At 33.9% G+C, this 23,886-nt stretch overlaps 1 protein-coding gene across 1 annotated transcript in view; it reads left to right on the top strand.

The window, feature by feature from the left end:
- Positions 1–23,886, top strand: part of LOC114333090 (uncharacterized) — a 250,686-nt gene that overhangs the window by 67,870 nt on the left and 158,930 nt on the right. The window contains exons 11-12 of the mRNA XM_050663634.1: positions 10,733–10,943; positions 10,999–11,201. Coding sequence (XP_050519591.1) covers positions 10,733–10,943; positions 10,999–11,201 — 414 coding nt within the window. The remainder of the gene's footprint in view (positions 1–10,732; positions 10,944–10,998; positions 11,202–23,886) is intronic.

The raw sequence follows: 23,886 nt of genomic DNA, 5'->3' as shown, positions 1-23,886 counted from the left end.
TGCTCAGCATTTGCGAGTGCGTTTTCTCAGACCAGTCGCCAAAAATTGACGCTAGCGGCTCCAGAGGTAGACGCTTCACAACACCTGTAGAGGATTTAATCAAAACAATTCTTTAAACAACCACATAATAAGCAGTACACCGCCGATCACCGCTCAGCTACAATCGTTCAGCGATGAGCGCAACAGCCGCATGTTTTTCATTCCCAAGAATGACCTTATTTCGTCCTTTGCATCTCAATTATCGTGTTCTTATACAAGGGCAAGATAAATAATTTTAAGACTAATCGAGTGACTGACTGATCCTTGGTTATGTCTAATATAGCAGGTAACATCCAGGGAAATAAGCAAAAAATAGACCATGTTCGGGACACTGAAATATTCAGGTAGCTGACAACTTTTTAAGTTATTGTAGACCTATAGAATGAGAACCTGCCTGTTTCCTGCCTAGAATTTGGAGCCGTTTTTTAATTATTAACAATTTAGTGCAAAAACGCGATTTTTTCGATTTTGTGCACTCCATTAAAAGCTAAATAGTTGACATAAAACTACAAAATTAAATTTTTTAAAACATTGAAAAAAGCTTCAAAGTGTCGGTTTTTGAAAGTTAAAAAGTCAATTTGTTGCTTTGCATACTGCAAAATAAGTGAAAATCGTTATTTCTTAATAACCATTATTAAAACCAACGTAGAACTTTGGTGTTTCACCTAAAGTTGGGTATTGGGGTAATTAACAAACCCCTTGAAAATTGAGATGTGTCCATTAATTAGTTTAAAAGTTATTCTATTTATCCCAGACCCCTTTTGCAATAATATAAGACAGAAAATAATGAAAATAGGGCAATTCTGCGTATGCCAAATGAAAGTTGGAGAGTGATACTATCAAAATGGATTAAAAAAAGATAAAAAATTATTTAATATAGTCAAAAATTCTAATGTAAAATTTTTGAAATTTTGTAGTTTATAAACATTCAGAATAATTTTAAAAATATTGTCCGTAGAAAAAATCTTTTTACATATCGTCCCAACACCGCTTAAGTCGAAAATTAACGGTTTTGACATATACATACTGTTGGATAGGTCTGCTCATTGCGCATCTAACCATTTGTCACATGATTTAGATTTCAGTCAATCAGATGCCGTAATTCAAAAAGTAGTGACACCGCGCAAGTCGTCAACACCTGTATCATGGTCAACACCGCACAAGTCGCTCTGTGATTATATGTTTGTACGTGAGTTTTACTGCTGAAAAGTCTAGTATCCAAGAAGTTTTTATAGAAGATTAAGGGGTAAGCTATACAGGGTGTCCCCAAAAGATTGGTCATAAATTATACCACACATTCTGGGGTCAAAAATAGTTCGATTGAACCTAACTTACCTTAGTACAAATGTGCTCATAAAAAAGTTACAGCCCTTTGAAGTTACAAAATGAAAATCGATTTTTTTCAATATATCGAAAAATATTAGAGATTTTTTGTTGAAAATGGACATGTGTCATTATTATGGCAGGAACATCTTAAAACAAAATTATAGTGAAATTTGTTCAAACCATAAAAAATTTATGGGGGTTTTGTTCCCTTAAATCCCCCCAAACTTTGGTGTACGTTCCAATTAATTCATTATTGTGGTACCATTAGTTAAACACAACGTTTTTAAAACTTTTTGCTTCTTAGTATTCTGTCAATAAGCCAGTTTTTATCGAGATGCGGCTTCTTTTTTAATATGTTTACATAAAAATTTTAAGGGGGTTCTGTTCCTTTAAACCCCCCAAATGTTTGTGTACGTTCTAAATAAACTATTATTGTGGTACCATTAGTTAAATACAGTATTCTTAAAACTTTTTGCCTGTTAGTCTTTTTTTGATAAGTCACTTTTTATCGAGTTGTGGCTTCTTTTTCAAAATATGCCTAAAAATGTAAATTATAAATAAATTTTCAGATTATTAACAGGTCGCTACAATCTTACTTAACCATATACAAATATGTGGTAGATTCGACAAATATTCAAAATATCTCGATAAACACTGGCTTATCAAAAAAGTACTAGGGAGCAAAAAAGTTTTAAAAATATTTTGTTTAACTAATGGTGCCACACTAATAATTTAATAGGAACGTACACAAAAGTTTGGGGGGGGGGGTTTAAGGGAACAAAACCCCCATAAAATTTTTATGGGGTGCACAGATTCCACTTTAATTTTTTTTAAGATGTTCCTACCATAAGAGTGCCACGTGTCCGTTTTCAATAAAAAATCTCTAAGAGTTTTCGATATATGAAAAAAATCGATTTTCATTTTGTAACTTCAAAGGGCTGTAACTTTTTTTGTATGCACTATTGTATATAGGTAAGTGAGGTTAAATCAACCTAGTTTTGACCCCAGAATCTGTGGTATAATTTATGACCAATCTTTTCGGGACCCCCTGTATAATAATGTAATGTTTATTCATTTACGCTTATTAACCCATTAACGCCTACGGGTAGCATATGGAGCCAACAAATTGTGTGCGCATCCGAGTCTATTTACCATATTATTAGGTGAAATTTCGCAGAGATTCGGCCTATTTCTAGTTCAAGGTTACCTCTTCTTGAATGAACAACTCAAATTTAGTTTTATACCTATTTTCCAGTGTAATAAAAATTTTTAATTTACGGTTGATTTTGTTTGTACCAAAATATGGTCATTTGTCTCGTGTAAGTGTTTCATTTATTACTTTCTGCACTAAGATCCTCGTTTTGGTTTTCAAAAACTTTAATAAACAACTTATACGGGTTTTCGTAACATTTCGTCTTTTGATTTTTTCGTAATTAGGCCAAAAATATGGGTGTTCCCAAATGGAACCGCTAGGCGGTTTGCTGGATATGTTGTTTTCACTTTTCTTTTTTACTTTTCTTATTTTTAGAGGAATTTCTTTGAAAGATCTCGATATAGCTTTGGATGAAAACGAAAGTAATAACGATGTTTCTTAGAACCGTTTACATAGAATCTTCATATACTAACGTTTTGACAGACAAAAATTCAGCAGATGAAGATGACGCGGGCTTTATTGATAATTGAAATTATAGCCAGCTGTCTTCAGGAGCGGAAATAGTATTTTCAAATAATACGAGAATCGAAGGCACCAATGATGACACGATCATAGAAGAAACCACTTATATCCACCCCGTAATAGCAGAGCAATTCCATCTGCAACAACAGATGGAGGTCTAATTATGTTCACGCAGCAGCAAAATGCAGATTTTTGCAAAGAAAGGGATTTGGTTCCTGCAGTGTATGATTTTCCAGAGTCTGATTACTCAAAGTATGCTGGTTTAAGTTCTTCTGAACTTTTTAGATTATCTGCTATTGGATGGGAATCCGTTCCAAGAAAATGGTATTGGCCTATTTTTACTCCATCTAATTTACTTACCGTTGCACGTCATCCGCGTCAAAGCCCGTGACGTCAAATGATACCAACACGAAATATTTAGGCGGTAGGTGTGTTTTTTTAGAATCACTTTGCCGAGTACACTGGCATTACAGGCACTAGACATATTTTATTATATACGCGTAGAAATAATATTTAAAGATTTCTATTAATGTCAACTTATAGAAATACACAATAATATGTTTCATTTAATTTGTATAAATGGACTATAAAGCGTTTTTATGAAGCACATTTGTTCGGAATACACTGTAACTATAATCGAACGCAGGTGATATTTTGGCATAAATTGGTAACATTTATTTGACAGTTGCGGTGATGACACTTCATATTTGTTTATATTCTTTACTACATATAAGTATTTGTTTCATTTTATTTACTGTTTTTATTATGTACTTGAACATAAGATTATAACTTAATTCTTGTTTTCTATTTCTAAAGTTTTTATTTGTTTACATTAAATATTAATTTTTTTTTTTTTTTTTTTATTTATTTACGCTGTAACCACAGGGGTTATTAGCGATCTAAAAAATATAACAAAAGTAAAGTTAATAAAAATTACAATAGGTGATACAGTCCAGAGTCTTTAAGATAATTTATTGTGTTTTTAACATTCATGTTTACTCCTAAGGCTTCCTTTATATTCATTGGGATGGTATACTTTTTTCTTATTGTTTCATATGTTTTGCACTCAGTTAATATATGTTTCACGGAGAGTGTTGTTTCACAGTTTTCACACATAGGCGGCACAGTTCGCGTAAAGAGATGTTTGTGTGTTAGGTTGCTGTGTCCCAGCCGTAAACGTGTTATTTTCACTTGGTCGGGTCTGTTCGCTATTATTTGCGGCCACGGTTTCACTGATTGTTTGATTTCCTTGAGTTTATTTTGCGACGCACTCCATTTATTTTGCCACGCACTAAACACTTTATATTTTATTTCTGACTTCAGGTCATCGGAAGAAACCTCGTTAATAAGGATGGAGTCCTGGCTGAGGGATGCTGAACGGGCTAGTAGATCTACTTCCTCATTTCCTTGTATACCTGAGTGTGATGGGACAAACATAAAGTCGACAGTGATCTTATTTTTATTTAGGATCGCTATTTCTGATTGGATATGTAAGGCAATTGGATTATTGGTGTAAAGACGTTTGATAATGTTAAGTGAGCTGAGTGAATCGGTTATTATGAGAGACGGGGATTGTTTCGACTCTTTTATGTGGATCAGTGCTTGTAATATTGCATACAACTCTGCAGTGAATGACGACGTAATAGGCTTGAATTTAAATTTTAATGATGTATTGGGTGTGAGGATGGCTGCACCAACACCGTCTGATGATTTGGATGCGTCAGTGTATATCTTGTAGTGATTTTTAAAGGTTTCCATTTCTTTTAAGAATGATTGTTTGATTAGGTCTGTTATGGTCTCACTTTTTTTGTATATACTAAGGTTAGTATTAATTTTGGGAATTGGTATTAACCAGGGTGGAGAAGTTGGGAAATTTGTTGGGATAATTTCAGGAAATTGAAGATGTAGGTCATGAAGGTTTCTCCTAATTCTTTCGTAAAATGGTGGATCTAATCTTGTTGCAGAGAAAGTGCCTTGAAATCGATCTGTGAATGTATTGGTATAAGTAGGGTGTTCTTTATTACTGGCTATTTTAGAAGCATATGAGAGAGAAAGATATTTGCATCGTAAACTTAGGGGTGGTTCTCCTGTTAAGCATTGTAAACTTTCAACTGGTGTCGTTCGAAACGCACCTGTAGCTATTCGTAGAGCCGCGTTTTGAACAGTTTCTAAGGTTTTCAATACTGACATTTTGCTTGATGAATAAACTATCGTACTATAGTCGAGTTTGGATCTGACTAAAGATTTATACACGTGTAATAGTGTATTTTGATCTGCTCCCCAGTTTTTGCTGGAAATAGTTTTCATAACATTTAATCCTGCTTGGCATGATTTTTTAAGTTCTTCTGTATGTTTTTTCCATGATAACTTTTGATCGAAAACCATACCTAAAAATCGGACATTATTTGTGAAACTAAGGGTTTGGTTATATAGCTTCAGATGCGGAGTTCGAGTGTTATGTTTTCTTGTGAATAGAATACATTTAGTTTTTGTCGGTGAGAATTGTAATCCGATAGACCTAGACCATGTTTCTAACTGATTGATTGTTTGTTGTAAATGTTTTTGTATAGATGTAGAGTTTTTTCCTTTGGCAAATAAAACTAAGTCATCAGCGTATAGTCTTCCTTTGACAATTGGTGAGCATTGTTGAAGTATATCGTTTATGGCTATTAGGAAAAGGGTTGAGCTTATAACTGATCCTTGTGGTACTCCGTTCTTTTGAACTTTTTTATCTGAGTTAACGTTGTCTGATCGAACTATGAAGCTGCGAGATTGAAGAAAATTTGATATAAATTTTAACATATTTCCTCTGATATTCCAATTATGCAATTTCGTTATGATATTGAATCGCCACACAGTATCGTAAGCTTTATTAATATCAAAGAAGACTGCGATACAATCTTGCTTATTTGCAAATGCTTCATGTATGCCTGACTCTAAGTCTATTAAGTTGTCTACAGTGGATCGATTTTGCCTAAATCCGCTTTGCTGTGGGATAAGAAGTTTTTGTTGTTCTAAATACCATCTCAGTCTTTTATTTATCATTTTCTCTAGCACTTTACATATAATATTGGTTAAAGATATTGGTCGATATGATTCTGGTGATGTCCGGGATTTATCAGGTTTGAGAAGAGGTAGTATTATTGCTTCGGACCAGGTTGAAGGGAAAACCTGGTTACTCCAGATTGAATTATAAAGGTCTAATAATAAATTGTTCCCATTGTCTGGAAGATGTAGTAGAAATGCTAGGGGAATACCGTCTGGTCCCGGGCTTGCATCTTTCGAAGAGTTTAAGGCTTCGGCAAGTTCTATTAAGGAAAAAGGAACGTTAAGGTTGTGAATCTCATGTTCGTCAAATCCCAGTATGTTTTTTTCTACGTTGTTTTTATGCGTTTTGAAATCGTCAGTATAATTTTCATCACTGGAATTTAACTCGTATTGCTCTGCTAACATATCTACGATTTCTTTTCTATCTCTAATTATTTTGTTATTTTTTGCTAGAAAAGGAATTTTATATGGTTGGCTTTTACCAGAGATTTTTCTTAAGTTTCTCCAAACTGTACTTATTGTTGAAGAGGTATTTAGAGATGAGATGAATTTTTTCCAGGATTCTTTTCTATTCTTTTTTAGAATGTATCTTGCCTCAGCTCGTCGTTTTTTGTATTCCGTTGTGTTTTCGTCTGTTTTGTGACGCTTTAGTTTATTGAAAGCTTTCTTATACTCTCTCGTAGCTTGGCTGCATTCAGGTGTCCACCATGGAAGAGGCTTATGTTTCTTTAATATTTTTGTTTTTCCTACATATGTCATGGCGGCATTAGTGATCATTTGTAAAAATGTACTTAAAAATTTGTCTATGTCGTTTGATGATGTGAAGTTGGTTTGGTTAATGTCCTGTTCAATTTGTTTGGTAAAGTTAGTCCAATCAGCGTTTTTAATATTCCACTTTATGATAGATGACTCAATATTTATTGTGCTCTGATGTGTTAAAGAAATTATAATGGGGTAGTGGTCACTACCGTATAAATAGGGTAGTACGTCCCATGTTAATGTGGTGGACAAAATTGGGTCACACAGAGAAATATCAATTGCCGATGTTGTGCCATTTTGGATGTTGAATCTGGTTGGTCTTCCGTCGTTAAGTAGATTCAGATTTTGGGATGTTATTATGTCTTCTATAATACGACCTTTCGAGTTGAGTTTTATGGAGCCCCACATCGGATTGTGGCCGTTAAGATCTCCGACGATAATTCTAGGTGAAGGAATTTGTTCCATAATAGCTATTAAATCTTCTTGGGATATGGATTGATTTGGTGGGATATACATATTACATATATAAATCTTTTCAGGTATATTTATTGAGATAGCTATTAATTCAATATTATTTGAAGTCACTGTTAACTGTGTGCTCATGAATTTTTCATCTACGTAAATTGCTACTCCTCCACTGGCAATATTTTGGTTTAATCTGTTTTTGTAGAAACATGAATAATTACGAAAGTTATATACGTGGCTTGAATTTTTGAAATTTGTTTCCTGTAGGCAGATAATAGATGGGTGGGTTTCAGAGATAATATGGTTAAGTTTTTCGAAATGGGTATAGAACCCATTTAAGTTCCATTGAAGTAGAGAAGTGAATTTAATTATTCTTTAGAAGAGCTTATAGAAGAGTCGGAGTCTTCTCCCGAGAATAAAGTTTTTAAACCAATGTATTTGCCAAGTTTTTTCCTTAATCTGGTGCTTTTGTTTTTCATTCTTTTGTCGGTATAATATGGACGTAATTCTGTTAGAAACTTTATAAGTGCCTGAGAGTCATCTGAGTATAATTTTGTTATGCTGATTATGTCTTTTGCTCCTTGTATATTTTCGAATAAATCCACTACTTGATCAAAGTTTAACAATTGTGTTTCGCTTTTTTCTAGATATTCTCGAACTGGTTCTAAAAACGTTTTAAGATTTGTTATCTCATCTGTTAAGTTTTTGTCGTCAGTTTTGGTTTTTTTCATTAATTGAAGTTTAGGTTTTTCGAATTCGTCTTCGGCGGGTGGCGATGTTGCATCTTCTAAGGTTCTTTTTCCTGTTGTTTTATCCGAAGTTATCTGGGGTTCGTGAGTATTCATCTGTGTATTTTTGTTTAGAGGTAAGTTTTGACTTGCTTCGGGTGAGGTTGATTTTTGTTTTTGGATATTATAGGATGACTCAGACGATGTAGGTGTTGCGATTGTAGTGTTGACTGAAGACGTGGTTAAATGTATGGATGTATTTTGTAGTGGTGGTTGTTGGGTTGTGTTTATTGATAAATGCGGGATGGCTTCTGTTTGCGATGTGGTTTGAGAAGACATGGTAGGTGTGGAGGGAATGGTATTTGAAATTGTGGGAGTATTTTGCGGATTATCTTGTTGAGTATGATTTATTGGTAAAGTTTGTTTCATCTCTGTTTGCACTGCATTATCATTGTAAGGATGGCTATGAGATGAAATATTTGGACAATTAGCTGCCTGGTGTCCAGTTAATTTGCATTTGAAACATGTATCGTTTTGGGCTATAAATATGCGGTATGATGTTTGTTCTAACTCGACAAAAAAAGATTCAGGTAATACAAAGTTGTCTGGCAGAGGTGAAATGGAAATTTGTCGTCGGAAGCTTAGAATGTGACTGAAAGCAGGATTGGTTGCTCCTATTCTTAGGTATGATATGTCTGATAGAGGATTTAGACCTAGTTTTATTAATTCGTCTTTAATTAAGTTCGAAGGTATACTTGGACATACACCGGACAAAATTAAGCGGACTGATGGAGTTATTAATCTTCTTGCTTCTAGTATATTTCCATTTACTTTTATCTTCTTTGTTTCTGTTAGGAATTTGTCTACTAAGTTTTTAGATGATAGATATATGCATATTCTACCGTTTGATATACGGGATGCGAAAATTATATTTCTTGGTTCTATATGCTGACTCAATCCTTCAAGATAGTCATTGATTGTACAATTCTCTAGAGTGTTAAATAAAATGGCTTGATTTCTGTCTGGAGTTAATATATTGCGTGGTTGGCTAACTGCTTTTGAATATGATGCAATTTGTTGTGGTTGACTGGAAGATGACATCTTTTAAATTTATTTAAAATCCAACTCCGGTGCTGTCTCACAGCTTTCGCTGTGACACCCGTTCATGGAATTGGATAATGTAGAGATAATTGTCGTGATTTATTGAAATATTCAATCCAAATAGACACAAATAATAAATTTCATCTACTTACAATCAAAATATTCCGTATACAAATCACTTTCACTAGTACTTTTATATTATAGTACTTTTGATTTTAATTACTTTTAAATATGTTTCAGTAATTACTATTTAACTAGCTCGATAACCAAAAACACTTGTTCATCGGTAGCTGTCTAAACATCGAATCTAAATATTAATTTGTTTTGCTGTATGATCCACTTCCGCAAAAATTGTGTGATGTATTTGATTTAAAATGAATTCAAGAATTTTTTGTAATTGAGCAACAATGTCAACTTAGATCTCTAACGTAGATAATGACGTGTAACGGTAAGTAAATTAGACGGACTGTAGTGGACGCAAACATTAAAATGCGTGGAAGTTGTACAGAAAATCTGGCCGTAACTTTAGTCAATTGGAATTTACACGGGCTATCATCCAAATGTGTCTAATAAGATATAAAATCACACCGAAAGCACCAGGAAAAGTGTCCGCAGCTGCAAGAAATGAGTCTCGAATTGGAGATATTCGGTAGGAGGGATTAAATCATTTTGTGGTTCCTGTACCAGAAAACAAAAGAAGAAATGCGCACGGATTGGATTTTTAAGCCGAGGGGGAACAGTGTGCTGCAAATATGATGTGGTCCTTTGTGTTGACTGTTTTCGCAATTTTCATACCAAGTAACTCTTAACGAACATCTTTTGGGTTCTCGCCTAGTGGTCCAGGAACAGTGATATGGTAACAGTTTTTTTTTTCTTAATAATTATTTCATTTACTAACAATTTTCTTCTTACGTTTTGTCCAGAATACTGTTACATTTAAAGATTTTTAATCAATTTTGTTGAAAACAAAACATTTTTTTCTCGGCGTGAATGGGTTAATATAGAAAGAAATGATAATAAAATAACTTAAGCGGTGTTTACTAACGTTATTTTTTTTTTAACTTAGGCGGTGTTTCAAATAGTAGTTTTTTTCGTCTCCTGTAAAGTTGGTAAAAATGACTTATGCGGTGTTGTTAGCTAAGGGACGATATTCGAAAAGCTATTTTACACGAATTTTCAAAAATATAGTTGAATGGTGACTAGTCGTGGTAAGTGAAGGGGGAACTTGGAGCCTACAAATTCATGAGTTTAAAAACTAAAAAAGCAACTTAAAACTGTGTTAAAAACTTAACTGCGTTTAAAACTTAAAACTTCCGTGTTTATCACGGAAACTGAATTGATGCTCTGCAATTATTTTGTGTTAGTCTATTATCATTTTTAACCTTTTTACGTACATTTTCTCAAAGACTGTGCTAAGCATAGGCGCTTATAGACCGTTATGAATATGCATTTTCCGGTCTTTTACTGGGTTTAAGGATCATTAGGATTTGTGCCAGCTTGCATGAGCTAGAGAAGTAGTTTAGGCGCAGAATTGCGTTAAATATAATAGAATACAAGTAATGTTTTATGTATTTCGTTGATTACTTTTTAGATCATTAATGGCTATCTAACAGTTAAGGGAAAAGTTTCCGTTGAAAATATAAACGTTTCCGACGTGTCTATTAAAAAAATTAATGGAAAAAGGTGGACTCCTGAGCGATGGTTGAAATACAAAGAACCCCAAACTATTAAAGGAGTTAGTATAATTAAATCTTTGACAGCAAATCACATGGAAACTACAAGGGACGATCCAATATTTACAGGTAGTTCTGTTTATATTCGTACTACTAAATATGATTTATAAATGTTTATTTTCAGATATGTTACTGAAACGTGGAAATCCGAATTTTACTGAACCTCTTTTTATTGAAAATCTAACAGCTAATGCTATGAATGCCAAAACCATTAACAGTGTGGAAGTCGATAATGTTTATTCCCAAGCTCGTCCTCAGAAAATTAAAGGTATCAAAACGTTTAAAAACCTACATGTCATTGAAGCAAGAACAAACTCAATAAATGATGTAAGTGTTTTATTTTTATCTGAAAGTTTGTTTAAAGGAGGCCGCGCACTGAATCGGCTAGGACCGGTCGGCTTGGATCGGTCGACTCGGAACGTTTCGATCGGCAAAGTGTACCTGCGCACTGACTCGGTCAGATCGGGGTCCTCGGCATCGGCAGTTTCGTGTCAGCAACAGTGTGATTGTGACTTCAGTCATTTTAAAAATGAGTTCTAGTTCATCAGATTCTGAAGATTTTATGCCTTAGCGTGCAATGAAATAAAAAAAACCAAGATATTCGATTCATAACATTAATTTAAAGCGAGAAACTTATGGAGAGTTTTATCATTTGTTTCTCGACCTACTCGAAAATGACGAAAACTTTTTCGGATGTCTAGTGTTAAATTATACTAACTTGTTAAGCTATTACCCCTTAGAAAGCGGGACACAAACTTTCGAAAATCAATATCTCCTGAAGAAAGGCTAGTGGTCACTCTAAATTATCCGAATTTACATCCAAAATAAATTAGTTTAAACGATGTAAGGTCGAACTTCACCTAGCTATATTATATCGGATAAAAATTATTCGATATGTAATTTAGCATGTTAACAATAATTACAAAAATAAGGGGTGCCCGATCTAATGTTGATGTAACTACAGTGGAACTTGGCTATAGCGTCATTGAAGGGCCCAGTAAAAAAATGACGCTATATCAGAGTGACGTTATAAAAGAGGTAGAAAAAAAATGATATTTTAACGAAGTAAAATTTTATTACAACATTATTGCTGCATTTAGGATAAAAAAATTAAGGAATTAAACATATTATGTATATGAAACTTACATTTTATGAAAAAGTTCTCTAATGCTGAAAAAAGTCAGTTATCTTCTTCTGCACAACCCTTTCCGAAAAATAAAGTTTTTCTGTAGTGTCCTTAATAATCTGAGCTGCTTCTTTGGTAGTTGTGGATGCCTCCCTGAACTGGTAAAACCTGGAAATGGTTTCAGCAGCTCTCATTGCTTCTTGGATTGTAGGACAATCAACGCCGTCTTCTTCTTCTTCTTCGTTATCCTCATCAACATCCATTTCCACATTTTGCACTTGTTCCACAATTTCTTTATCACTTAGAACTTGAAATGTTTCTACCTGATCGTCTACTGAAATGTAGGAGTCAAGATCAGTTCCAAACTCTCTCTGGTTTATATTAAATTTTTGAATCCACTCTGACAAAGGCAGTTCGTCATCCTCGTCAACATCCTGAACATTGGGAGAAACTACAGTCAATTTAGCTTGACGAAAGCACTTACAAATTGTCACTGACGTAACCGCACTCCACGCATTGTCTAAAAACTGAACTGCATCAAGGATGGTAATGTTCACGGGTTCCCCATTGTCCATACAAAAAATCATCCTTTTCAAAAGCTGTTTCCGATAATGGCACTTTAAACTTCTTATGACTCCTTGGTCCATAGGCTGTAAGACACTCGTGCAGTTGGCTGGTAAGAAAACTAGGTTGATATTCGTCAAATTAAGCTTGGGATGGGCTGCACAGTTGTCAACTATGAGAAGAATTTTTCTTTTTTTTGAAGAGAGTTCCTTGTCCCACTTTCTCAATTCTTCTTCAAAAATAGCAGAAGTCATCCACGCTTTTTTGTTGGCTGTGTAGTTTACAGGCAGTGTTTTTATGTTTTTGAAACATATAGGACGTAAACTTTTCCCAATAACCAAAAGCTTTCTTTTCTCTGTACCTGTCATATTTGCACAAACAAAAGCCGTGACTCTTTGTTTTGAAAGCTTTCCGCCGACACACTTTTGATTTTTGAAGTTTAAAGTTTTGTCTGACGTTAATTTGTAAAAGACACCAGTTTCGTCACCATTAAAGATATCATCATCCTTGTATGGTTGCCTTAGTTGTGGCCATGTGTTTTGCAGCCAATCACCTGTCACGTTCTCGTCCACACATTTTGCCTCTCCAACAATGTTAGCGAAAGAAATTGAGTGCCGGGCTTTAAACCGATCTAGCCAGCCGTTAGAGCATGTGAAATCTTCCCCAAACAATTTTCCGAACTCTGTAGCTTTCTCCTTTAAAAGTGGCCCGGACACAGGAATATCAGCACTGCGACACTGCTTGAACCATTTGAGCAGAGCTGAATCCACATCACCACGAATGCACTTTCTAATCTTTTTAACGTTTTCACCGTCCTCGTTAAAGGCTTTTAAAATTTTGTCCTTGTTTTTTAGGATTGAGCCGACAGTCGAATTAGCAAGTCCAAATTGCCGACATAAATCAGCAATTTTTCGACCACTTTCAAATGCTCTTATAACACGCACTTTATCTTTAATAGGCAAAGCATTCCTTTTACTACTACCACTTGCCATATTAAAAAATAAAAAGTTAATCACTAAATTAAAATCTAAAAAAAGAGCCGGAGCCGAACACAATTTCACGGTAGCGGAAATTTCTTAATGTTCTAAAACAGAAAATTTGACTGTTTGGATGGCACTGATAAATAAGAAATCATAGGTCGAACCCGCTTATTAGAATACCTGTTAAAGGAATATCCCGCTTTAAGGAATAGAAGCTCGAGGTCCCGGAACGTTTTTTCTGGCCACCAATGATCGGTTATTAGAATATCTCGGTTATAGGAATACTTTTGTTTGGCACGAAGGCTATTCCAATAAGCGGGTTCGACTGTACTGTCACGGTCACATAACTGTACAAAGAAGGGATAATCACGGTTTCTCATATTCTTGGAAGGAACAATGCCGTAAAGCCGGAAATTCATTGCACTTTATTCTTCATAAAATAAAAAAAACGACTACCTACTGTAAAATTGTATGACGCTATAGCCGAGGGTTACTTTATTTTTAGACGATAAAAGCGGGTTTTTAATGGAATAGTATTTGGCCGGACCTTTTAAAAATCGACGTTATAACCGAGGTGACGTAACTACCGAGGCCGTAATATCCAAGTTCCACTGTATAATTATTTGATAATTAAAAAATGACTTTTTTTTATAAATTAAAAAAAAATTCGACTAGGGCAAGTATTGTTTCAAATTGTTTGGATGTGTGGCCGACCTGTCCGTGCCGATTCAGTGCTCGACCTGCTTAATAATGATCTTTAGCAGCAATTAAAGTTTGCTATTAGCCCAAGCTGTGGGTAAAAAGGGAAAATTTCCGCACAGGAACAACTGCGCAGTCCGCACAATAAGAAATTTTTGATTAATTATTTATCTATGAGTCTTTGAGGGGGTAAAATATGCTTTCTTCATTTAGATTGTTACGAAGCCTAAGGTACAGTTACCATCAATTCATTTCACCAAACCTTAATCTTAAGTAACTTTTATCATGAAGTAAAAACGCCTTTATGTAATTGGTATAATTTAATCAAGAATTAAAGTTCTTAAAAAAATCCAAATCGATTACATTAGTCGTTCAGAACGTTTTCGGACTTATCAGTCCATCTCCAGTGAACTCATTGTACTTTCTAAATGGCCCCAAAACCAAACAGTGGTTGGATTTAATGTGAAATTTACATTATAAATTTGTAAAAATATTACGACTTGGAGCCGATGAGCATGGATAACTTTCCGGAAACTTGAGATTCCTCTACTATAACACTTTTCCCGTATGCTGCGGTACATTCGTCTGTCAACTCCGGCAGTTTGCCGACGAACGTAGTCCACAGCGTACGGGAAGCATATTTACAGATGCTTGCGTGTGTAGACACCAGGGTGTTGAAATCAGTTAGGGTTTGGAAAAACAGTACATTTACACATGCTAGCGCGTGTTGACACCACGGTGTTGAAATCAGTTAGGGTTTGGAAAAACAGTACGTTTACAGACGCTAGCGTGTGTTGACACTAGGGTGTTGAAATCAGTTAGGGTTTGTAAAAACAGTACATTTACAAATACTAGCAGATTTGGACACCAGAGTGTTGAATCCAGCTAGCTTTTTTAGTAAAAAATATACATGCATAAATGCTAACGGCTACTGACTTTAATTTTATATACCTACTGCTGTGGAAAAATATTTAAGTGATTTAGGTATTAGTAAATAATTAAACGTTGTTGGGATATAAACAATAATGTAATTAATAACACAAAAGAACAACATAAAAAATAATGTTGCTCTGAAGCTATTTGCTTGTGGAATTTGTATAATTAACTATTTAGATGGGAAATAAGCCACAATTAAATTGAAAAAAATTATTTTATTAACGTTTCGATGCCCAAATCGGGTGTCGTTGTCAAAATAAAAAATACTACTACAGGGTGTTTGGTAAAGAATAGGCCATAGCTTAACCTCAGGTTCCTGAGCTTAAAATAGGCCGATTTAAGCTAACTTACCTTAGTACAAAGTTTATAATAACCGAGATACAGGGTGTCAAAATTAAACTTTTTTTTATTTATTATTGAATATTTCCTGACAGGCCTGAGACATCAAAACGAAATTTGATATGTGGGGGTTTTTCGGGACGAGAAAACTAAATTCCCTACCAAAAGTTATGTGTTGCCCAGAGGGCGCCACATACGCCTTTCAGCACTCATTTAATACGTTAAATTTTTTTTATCCGTCACTCCGTATAATTTTGATATTAAAATTTGTATTCCCCTATTAGTTTTACTTAAAAAAGATATACCTCTTTCATCTCCCTAAACTCAACCGTTTACGAGATAAACGCATTTTATATCTGCGGTGCAACATAATTTTTAGCATATCATTGTTGTAGTTACATCAGAAAAATAACTTAAAATCATAAAATTATCCAAAAATGTATCGCAAATTTCTTCAAATGAAATTTGCGATGCAATGCCATAAATTTGAGAACTGGCACAATTATTATGGTTTTAAGTTATTTTTCGGGTGTAACTACAATGATATAGTATTTTTACTACAAAAACGTTATTACGTAGGTCAAAATTTTTGACGTAAGAGAACTGTCAAAACATTAGAATGTGACTTTTCATTATTGCTATGTTTATTATAAACACGGCAATAATGAAAAGTCACATTCTAATGTTTTGACAGTTCTCTTACGTCAAAAATTTTTACCTACGTAATAACGTTTTTGTAGTAAAAATACTATATTATGCTAAAAATGATGGTGTATCGCAGATTTAAAATGCGTTTATCTCGAAAACCGTTGAGTTTAGGGAGATGAAAGAAGTATAGCTTTTTTAAGTAAAACTAATAGGAGAATAAAAATTTTAATGTCAAAATTATACAGAGAGAGGGATAAAAAAAATGTAACGTAATAAATAAGTTCTGAAAGGCGTATGTGGCGCCCTCTGGGCAATATATAATTTTTGGTAGGGAATTCAGTTTTCTCGACCCAAAAAAACCCCACATACCAAATTTCATGTTGTTATCTCATATCTGTCAGGAAATATTCAATAATAAATTTAAAAAAAGTTTAACTTTGACACCCTGTATCTCGGTTATTATAAACTTTGTACTAAGGTAAGTTAGCTTAAATCGGCCTATTTTAACCTCGGGAACCTGAGGTTAAGCTATGGCCCATTCTTTACCAAACACCCTGTATATTAAACAAAAATGTTGTTGCTTAGTAAAATATTCTACTAATAATTTTTTTAATCTGACTCATTTATATTGGCAATTCATACATGTATTATATATACATTTTAAAGTATTTTTTACTAAACAACAACATGTTTGTTTAATTTAGTAGTAAGTATTTTGTATTTTGACAACGACACCCGATTTGGGCGTCGAACCGTTAATAAAATTATTTTTTTTTTAATTTAATTGTGGCTTATTTCCCATCTAAATAGTTAATTATAAAAATGCCACAAGCACAAAGCTTCAGAACAACATTATTTTTTATGTTGTTTTTGTGTTAATATATTATTTTTTATATCCCAACAACGTTTAATTATTTATTAATACCTAAATCACTTAAATATTTTTCCACAACAGTAGGTATATAAAATCAAAGTCAATAGCCGTTAGCATCTATGCATGTATAACCACTAAAAAAGCTAGCTGGTTTCAACACTCTGGTGTCCAAATCTGTTAGTATTTGTAAATGTACTGTTTTTACAAACCCTAACTGATTTCAACACCCTAGTGTCAACACACGCTAGCGTCTGTAAACGTACTCTTTTTCCAAACCCTAACTGGTTTCAACACCGTGGTGTCATCACGCGCTAGCATCTGTAAATGTACCGTTTCTCCAAACCCTAACTGATTTCAACACCCTGGTGTCTACACACGCAAGCATCTGTAAATATGCGTACGGCAATAATGTTATACTTAGTAGAGTAATCTCATGTTTCCAGAAAGTTATGCATGTTCATCGGCTTCAAATCGTATTAGTTTAACAAATTTATAATGTAAAGGGCCTAGCCGGGTAAGATGATGAAAAATGCCCCCAACTCGATTCGAATTCCATATAGGTCACCGTTTAGCACATATAGAGAAACTCACTTTTAGTCGTGGCATTGAAGGATTGCAGTGTCGATTTTTTTGCAGTAAGACGGATTTTAATGCGGATTGGTGCGTTGGATTCGTGAGAATGTCAGGAAATTTTGTGAACTAATGTAATGAATAAGAAATCTCAAATTGCATTTGTGCATAAGAAAAATGCATTTCAAAAATGCATTTCGGTAAATAGTGGGAAAAATTGACTCAATTTTCTTACTCGGGGGTTTTTGAGGTCGCTGAAAACGAATATGAGGTCGGCTAGAGTGTGCAAACTACCTGGTGCCTGCAGCGGGTGTAATAAACGTCTTACTCTGGAGTATTATGGTAATTTGTTAAATAATTGGCCCAAACTTGTAACTCGGGGGTTTTTTGGGTCGCTGAAAATGAATATGAGGTCGGCGAGAGTGTTCAAATTACCTGGTGCCTGCAGCGGGTGTAATAAACGTCTTCCTCTGGAGTATTATGGTAATTTATCATATAATTAGTTTAAACTCGTTACTCGGGGGTTTTTGGGGTAATCTATTTTCTTCGATGTAACTATAGTGATCGAAAAGGGTGGTATTTTTATTATAAATAAACATAAATTTTTATTATTATAATATGTTTATGGTTAAAAAAGTTCATTATATAAAATTTATCGTAATTTATCTTTAAAATTTCATTTTCTTCATCATTATAATCTTCTTCTTCATTATTGCCTTCCTCTCTCGAGTCCAATGCAATATTTGTGCAATCAGAGCCTGCACAATTTTTGCAGGCTAAATTACAAACTAACCCATGCTTCCTGCACCCGCATGAGTTGCCGCAGTCTGACTTACAACTACTGAATATTAAATTTAAAATGTTTGGAGGACTAGGTGGCTGAGTCATTCTAACTGGAAATAATACATTATTTTGTAATTCCCATCCCCAATTGGTTGGGTTCATGTTACTGTCCTCTCCATGCAGCCAAATTTGTGTTTGTAAATATACCCTTTTTAAATTCTGGGTAAATGCATCAACAGATGAAATAATTTTTCCAATGACAATCTTTTTATTTTTGGCAATAGCCATTAAGTACATTCTGTATCTAGTAATTTTCTCTCAAGGAAAAACCCCATCATCCACTTGTGCCTTAATTAAAACTGCTTTAAATGATATAAAATTAGAATTTAGTCGTTGCGATATTTATTTTCAGTGACACCAAAGACCCCCGAGTAACAAGTTTCGGCCAATTATTTAACAAATTACCATAATAGTCCAGAGGAAGACGTTTATTACACCTGCTGCAGGCACCAGGTAGTTTGCACACTCTCGCCGACCTCATATTCATTTTCAGCTACCCCAAAAACCCCCGAGCAATATGTTTAAGCAAATTATATGATAAATTACAACAATACTCCAGAGGAAGATGTTTATTACACCTGCTGCAGGCACCAGGTAGTTTGCACACTCTCGCCGACCTCATATTCGTTTTCAGCGACCCCAAAAACCCCCGAGTAAGAATATGGAGTCAATTTTTCCCACTATTTACCGAAATGCATTTTTCTTATGCACAAATGCAATTTGAGATTTCTTATTCATTACATTAGTTCACAAAATTTCCTGACATTCTCACGAATCCAACGCACCAAACTGTACAAAAAAATCGACAGTAAGGCCTTTTTTTGTGCTTCAATGCCTCGACTATTTCTAAAATTTTTAGCCCCCTAGGTGGTCACGTAACCCACCTAAAGCTTAATTAGGCTTTTTAGGTTTTTATTTTTTATCTCAGCCGCATCAAGAGCTAGCGAAAAACTTTAAATAAAAAAGTTGTAAGTTTCAAAAAAATCTGTCCGAATTTTTTTTTTAATTTTTGTCGGGAAATTTAAATTTTAGGACGATTTTAAAATTTTAAATGAGTATAAAAAAATTACTTATTCGTTTTCACGAAAAAAAAAATTATAGCGTGTATTTTTGCATAATGTTTCACCCTGAATTTTTTCGGATTTTTAAAATTGGTAAAACGTTCTTTTAAATTAAAAACCGCATTTTTTGTTTTTTTTTCGTTTTTTGATACAATTTTATACATGGTGTTTAAAAAAGGTAACACCGTCACTAGGATAGATAAAAAAACTGAAAAACAACTGGGGTTTGCTTCATAAAAAAATGTTTGTAATGCCATCCATTTTCAAGATACAGGGCGTTAAAGAAAACAAAATTTTACACATTTTTTACGATTTTGCCGAAACTACTAGCAACATTGTAATAAAATTTGGCAGGTTTTAAGAGGTAGTTATTGTGCATTTTTGACATACATCTAAGAATTTTATATTCATCTTTGGCGCGCGTACGGGTAATGGTCTGAACTTTTTTTAAGAAAAAGAGATAGTACGCCACTGACGTATTTTACATTAACAATCATTTTTGAATTTCTCGTTCCATTTGTGACAAAAAATTTATCTTCCAATTTTTTCATACGACGCGCCATTTTTATGTAAGAAATAAAACATCTTAACCCTTACAAAGTATTCGAACTACTATGTTAAGTTTCTATACAATCTACATTATACTCGTACATCCATATTCGTACATCCATAAAAGCTTAATTCCAATACTTTGGAAGTATTAAAATATTTTATTTTTTGCATGAAAACGGGGCGTCGTATGAAAAAAAGGGAGGATAGATTTTTTGTCGTAAATGGAACGAAGAATTTCAAAATGATTGTTAATTTGAAATATGTCAGTGGCGTACTATCTTTTTTTCTTTAAAAAGTTCAGACCATTACCCGTATGCGCGTCAATGATGAATATAAAATTCTTACTTGTATGTCAAAAAATAAACAATAACTATCTCTTAAATCCTGCCAAATGTTATTACAATGTTGCCAGTAGTTTCGGCAAAATCGTAAATTTTGTTTTCTTCAACGCCCTGTATCTTGAAAATGGATGGCATTACAAAAATTTTTTATTAAGCAAACCCCAATTGTTTTTCAGTTTTTTATTTATCCTAGTGACGGTGTTACCTTTTTTAAACACCATGTATAAAATTGTATCAAAAAGCGAAAAAAAAAAAACAAAAAATGCGGTTTTTTTTTTATTTTTAAAGGTACGTTTCACCAATTTTAAAAATCTGCAAAAATTCATGATGATACATTATGTAAAAATACACGTTATAATTTACACTCTTAAAACCCACCAAGTTGTATTACAATGTTGCCAGTAGTTTCGACAAAATCGTAAAAAATGTGTAAAATTTTGTTTTCTTTAACGTCCTGTATCTTTAAAATGGATGGCGTTACAAAAAATTTTTATTAACCAAACCCCAATTATTTTTCAGTTTTTTACCTATTCTAGTGACGGTGTTGCCTTTTTTGAAAAATATGTATAAAATTGTATCAAAAAACGAAAAGAAAAACCGAAAAAATGCGGTTTTTTATTTTTAAAGGTGCGTTTCACCAATTTTAAAAATTTGAAAAAATTCAGGGTAAAACATTATGCAAAAATACACGTTATAAATTTTTTTCGTAAAAAACGAATGTATTAGTTATTTTTTATACTTATTTATAATTATAAAATCGTCATAAAATTTAAATTTCCCCCCAAAAATTAAAAAAAAAAACACTTTTTTCAAACATAACTTTTTAAATCCTACAAATTTTTATTTTCTCTTTTCTACTTTCGATAGCTCTCGATGCGGCTGAGATAAAAAATAAAAACATAAAAAGCTTAATTAGGCTCTAGGTGGGTCACGTGACCACCTAGGGGGCTAAAAATTTCAGAAAGTGAGTTTCTGTATATGTGCTAAACGGTTACCTATATAGAATTCGAATCGAGTTGGGGTCATTTTTCATCATCTTACCCGGCTAGGCCCTTTCACATTAAATCCAACCACTTTTTGGCTTTGGGGCTATGTAAATGAGTTCACTGCAGATGGATTGATAAGTTCGAAAACTTTCTGAAAGACTAATGTAGTCTATTTGGATTTTTTAGAATTTTAATTCTTGATTTAATTATACCAATTACTTACGTAAAGGAGTTTTTACTTAATGTTAAAAGATATTTAACATATATATGATATACAAACAACTCCCGGGAAATATCCCATTTTATCTTAATCTTAAACTTATTACAAAGTCACTTGTGTTTTAGTGGTGTGGTTAACTTTCCGGCACAGGTAAAAAGTAATAAAATTTTAATCTATTGTACATTTAATTATTATATCTGCTATTCCGTGTGTTTACCTCTTGAAACGATACCACTTAAATACACTAATAGAAAAAAAGTTTAAAAATAATGTTTAATTTTTAGCAGAATGTTTTAATACTTGTCTATCGTCTCCTTTAGGTATCTACAAACCCATAACATTTCAAGTTGAAGCGTGTTTTTGCCGAAAAAAAAACAGTTAAGAAAACGTTGTTAAAGGAGGATAGGTAGGTACTTATTTTTGACATTTCTGTTCGAAAATTTGATCCGTGCACTATGTGTGTGTGCTATCGGATTTCTTGACTGTGGAATCTATGCACTATATCTGCTTGAGTTTTCAATGAGGAGGTGCGTTGTTACAAAAAATGAGTAATACAACGTCAGAACAAGCAGCTCAAATTATAGCTTTAATTGGAGATGGACGATCGCAGCAATATCTTGCTGCTGTTATGAGAATCCACTATGCAACGTTTCAATTGCTTTAAGAAGGTATACAGAAAGTGGAGGATACACAAGAAGACCAGTTTCAGGACTTCCCAGGTGCACGAACCCCGCAGATGAACGTTATTTACATCTGCAGACTTTGATTACACATCATGTTACAGCTAGACAACTGCTAAATGATCTTCCAACATCCCGTGGCCCGTAATATTCAGTTCGTAAAGTGCCAGTTCGTTTAGAAACAGATTAAGAGGATTTGGAGTCAGAGCCAGAATGCCTTTTACTGCTCCACTGCTAACGAGTGCACACCGTATAATACGTTTAAGTTTTGCACCAGAACATGTCGATTGAGATATTAACGACTGGACTAATATTCCTCTTACTGATGAGCCCAGATTTGCACTTTGTGGTTCCGACAGATACTTTGCACAGTCGGATCCACAAGGTGCCAATCTTGACTCATCAGTAAGAAAAATATTAGTCCAGTCGTTAATATCCCGATCGACTTGTTCTGGTGCAAAACTTAAACGTGCCCTACGGTGTGCCCTCGTTAACCGTGGAGCAGTAACAGGCATTCTGTTTTTGATTTTAAATTCCCTTAATCTGTTTCTGACCGAATTGACACTTATTCGAACATTACTAGCTGTGAAGAGATCATTTAGCAGTTGTCTAGCTGTAACATGATGTGTACGCAAAGTCTGCAGATGTAAATAACGTTCATCTGCGGGGTTCGTGCACCTGGTAAGTCCCGAAACTGATATTCTTGTGTATCCTCCACTTCCTCTACACCTTCTTAAAGCACTTGAAACGCTGGATTGGCGGATTTCCATAACATCAGCAAGATTTTGCTGCGATCGTCCATCTCCAATTAAAACTACAATTTGGACTGCTCGTTCTGACGTTATATGACTCATTTTTTGTAAAAACGCACCTTCTCATTGAAAACTCAAGCAGACATAGTACACAGATCAAATTGTCGAACACAAATATCAAAAATAAGTATTTTCCTTTAATAACATTTTGTTAACTGTTTTTTTTCGGCAAAAACACGCTTCCTTTTGAAATGTTATGGGTTTGTAGATACCTAAAGGGGACGATAGACGAGTATCATAACATTCTGCTAAAAATTAAAAATTATTTTTAAACTTTTTTCTGTTTCAAAAATTATGCGATACTTTTTGCGTTTAGTGTACAAATGACTTTGTAATAAGATTAAGATTAAAGTTTGCTGCAATAGCTTGATGGCAACTGTACGTGACTTTCTAAAATAAGCCAATATAGACATAAAATTACATCAGAAAAGTTTCAATTCAAGTTTAATTTCGATTAATTGTTATAGCATAATTAGCGCTCAAAGTTAAAATACGGTACTTTATTATTTAGTGTAGCCATATTTTTTGTGTAAATGTTTGTGTAATAATATTCAATGCAATAAATTGACATCCTTTCAATTTTCAAGATTACAAACAACGTATAACGTTTAACCCTGGAAGCTCATACTTGGGTGTGAAATACCCATCGAGATACTTAACTGAATGTAGCATGCTCAATCGCATTTCAATGGTAATGCCGATTCATGCAAATTCAGTCTGTTCTACCAAGCACGTGTGTGTAGTTGAGGTCTCATTTAAGCAATATTTCCAATCACGAAAA

Source organism: Diabrotica virgifera, chromosome 10 (genome assembly GCF_917563875.1).
Source record: "Diabrotica virgifera virgifera chromosome 10, PGI_DIABVI_V3a".
Classification (NCBI taxonomy): domain Eukaryota; kingdom Metazoa; phylum Arthropoda; class Insecta; order Coleoptera; family Chrysomelidae; genus Diabrotica; species Diabrotica virgifera.
Note: the sequence above shows the minus strand (reverse complement) of the source record. Positions and strands in the feature narration are given on the sequence as shown.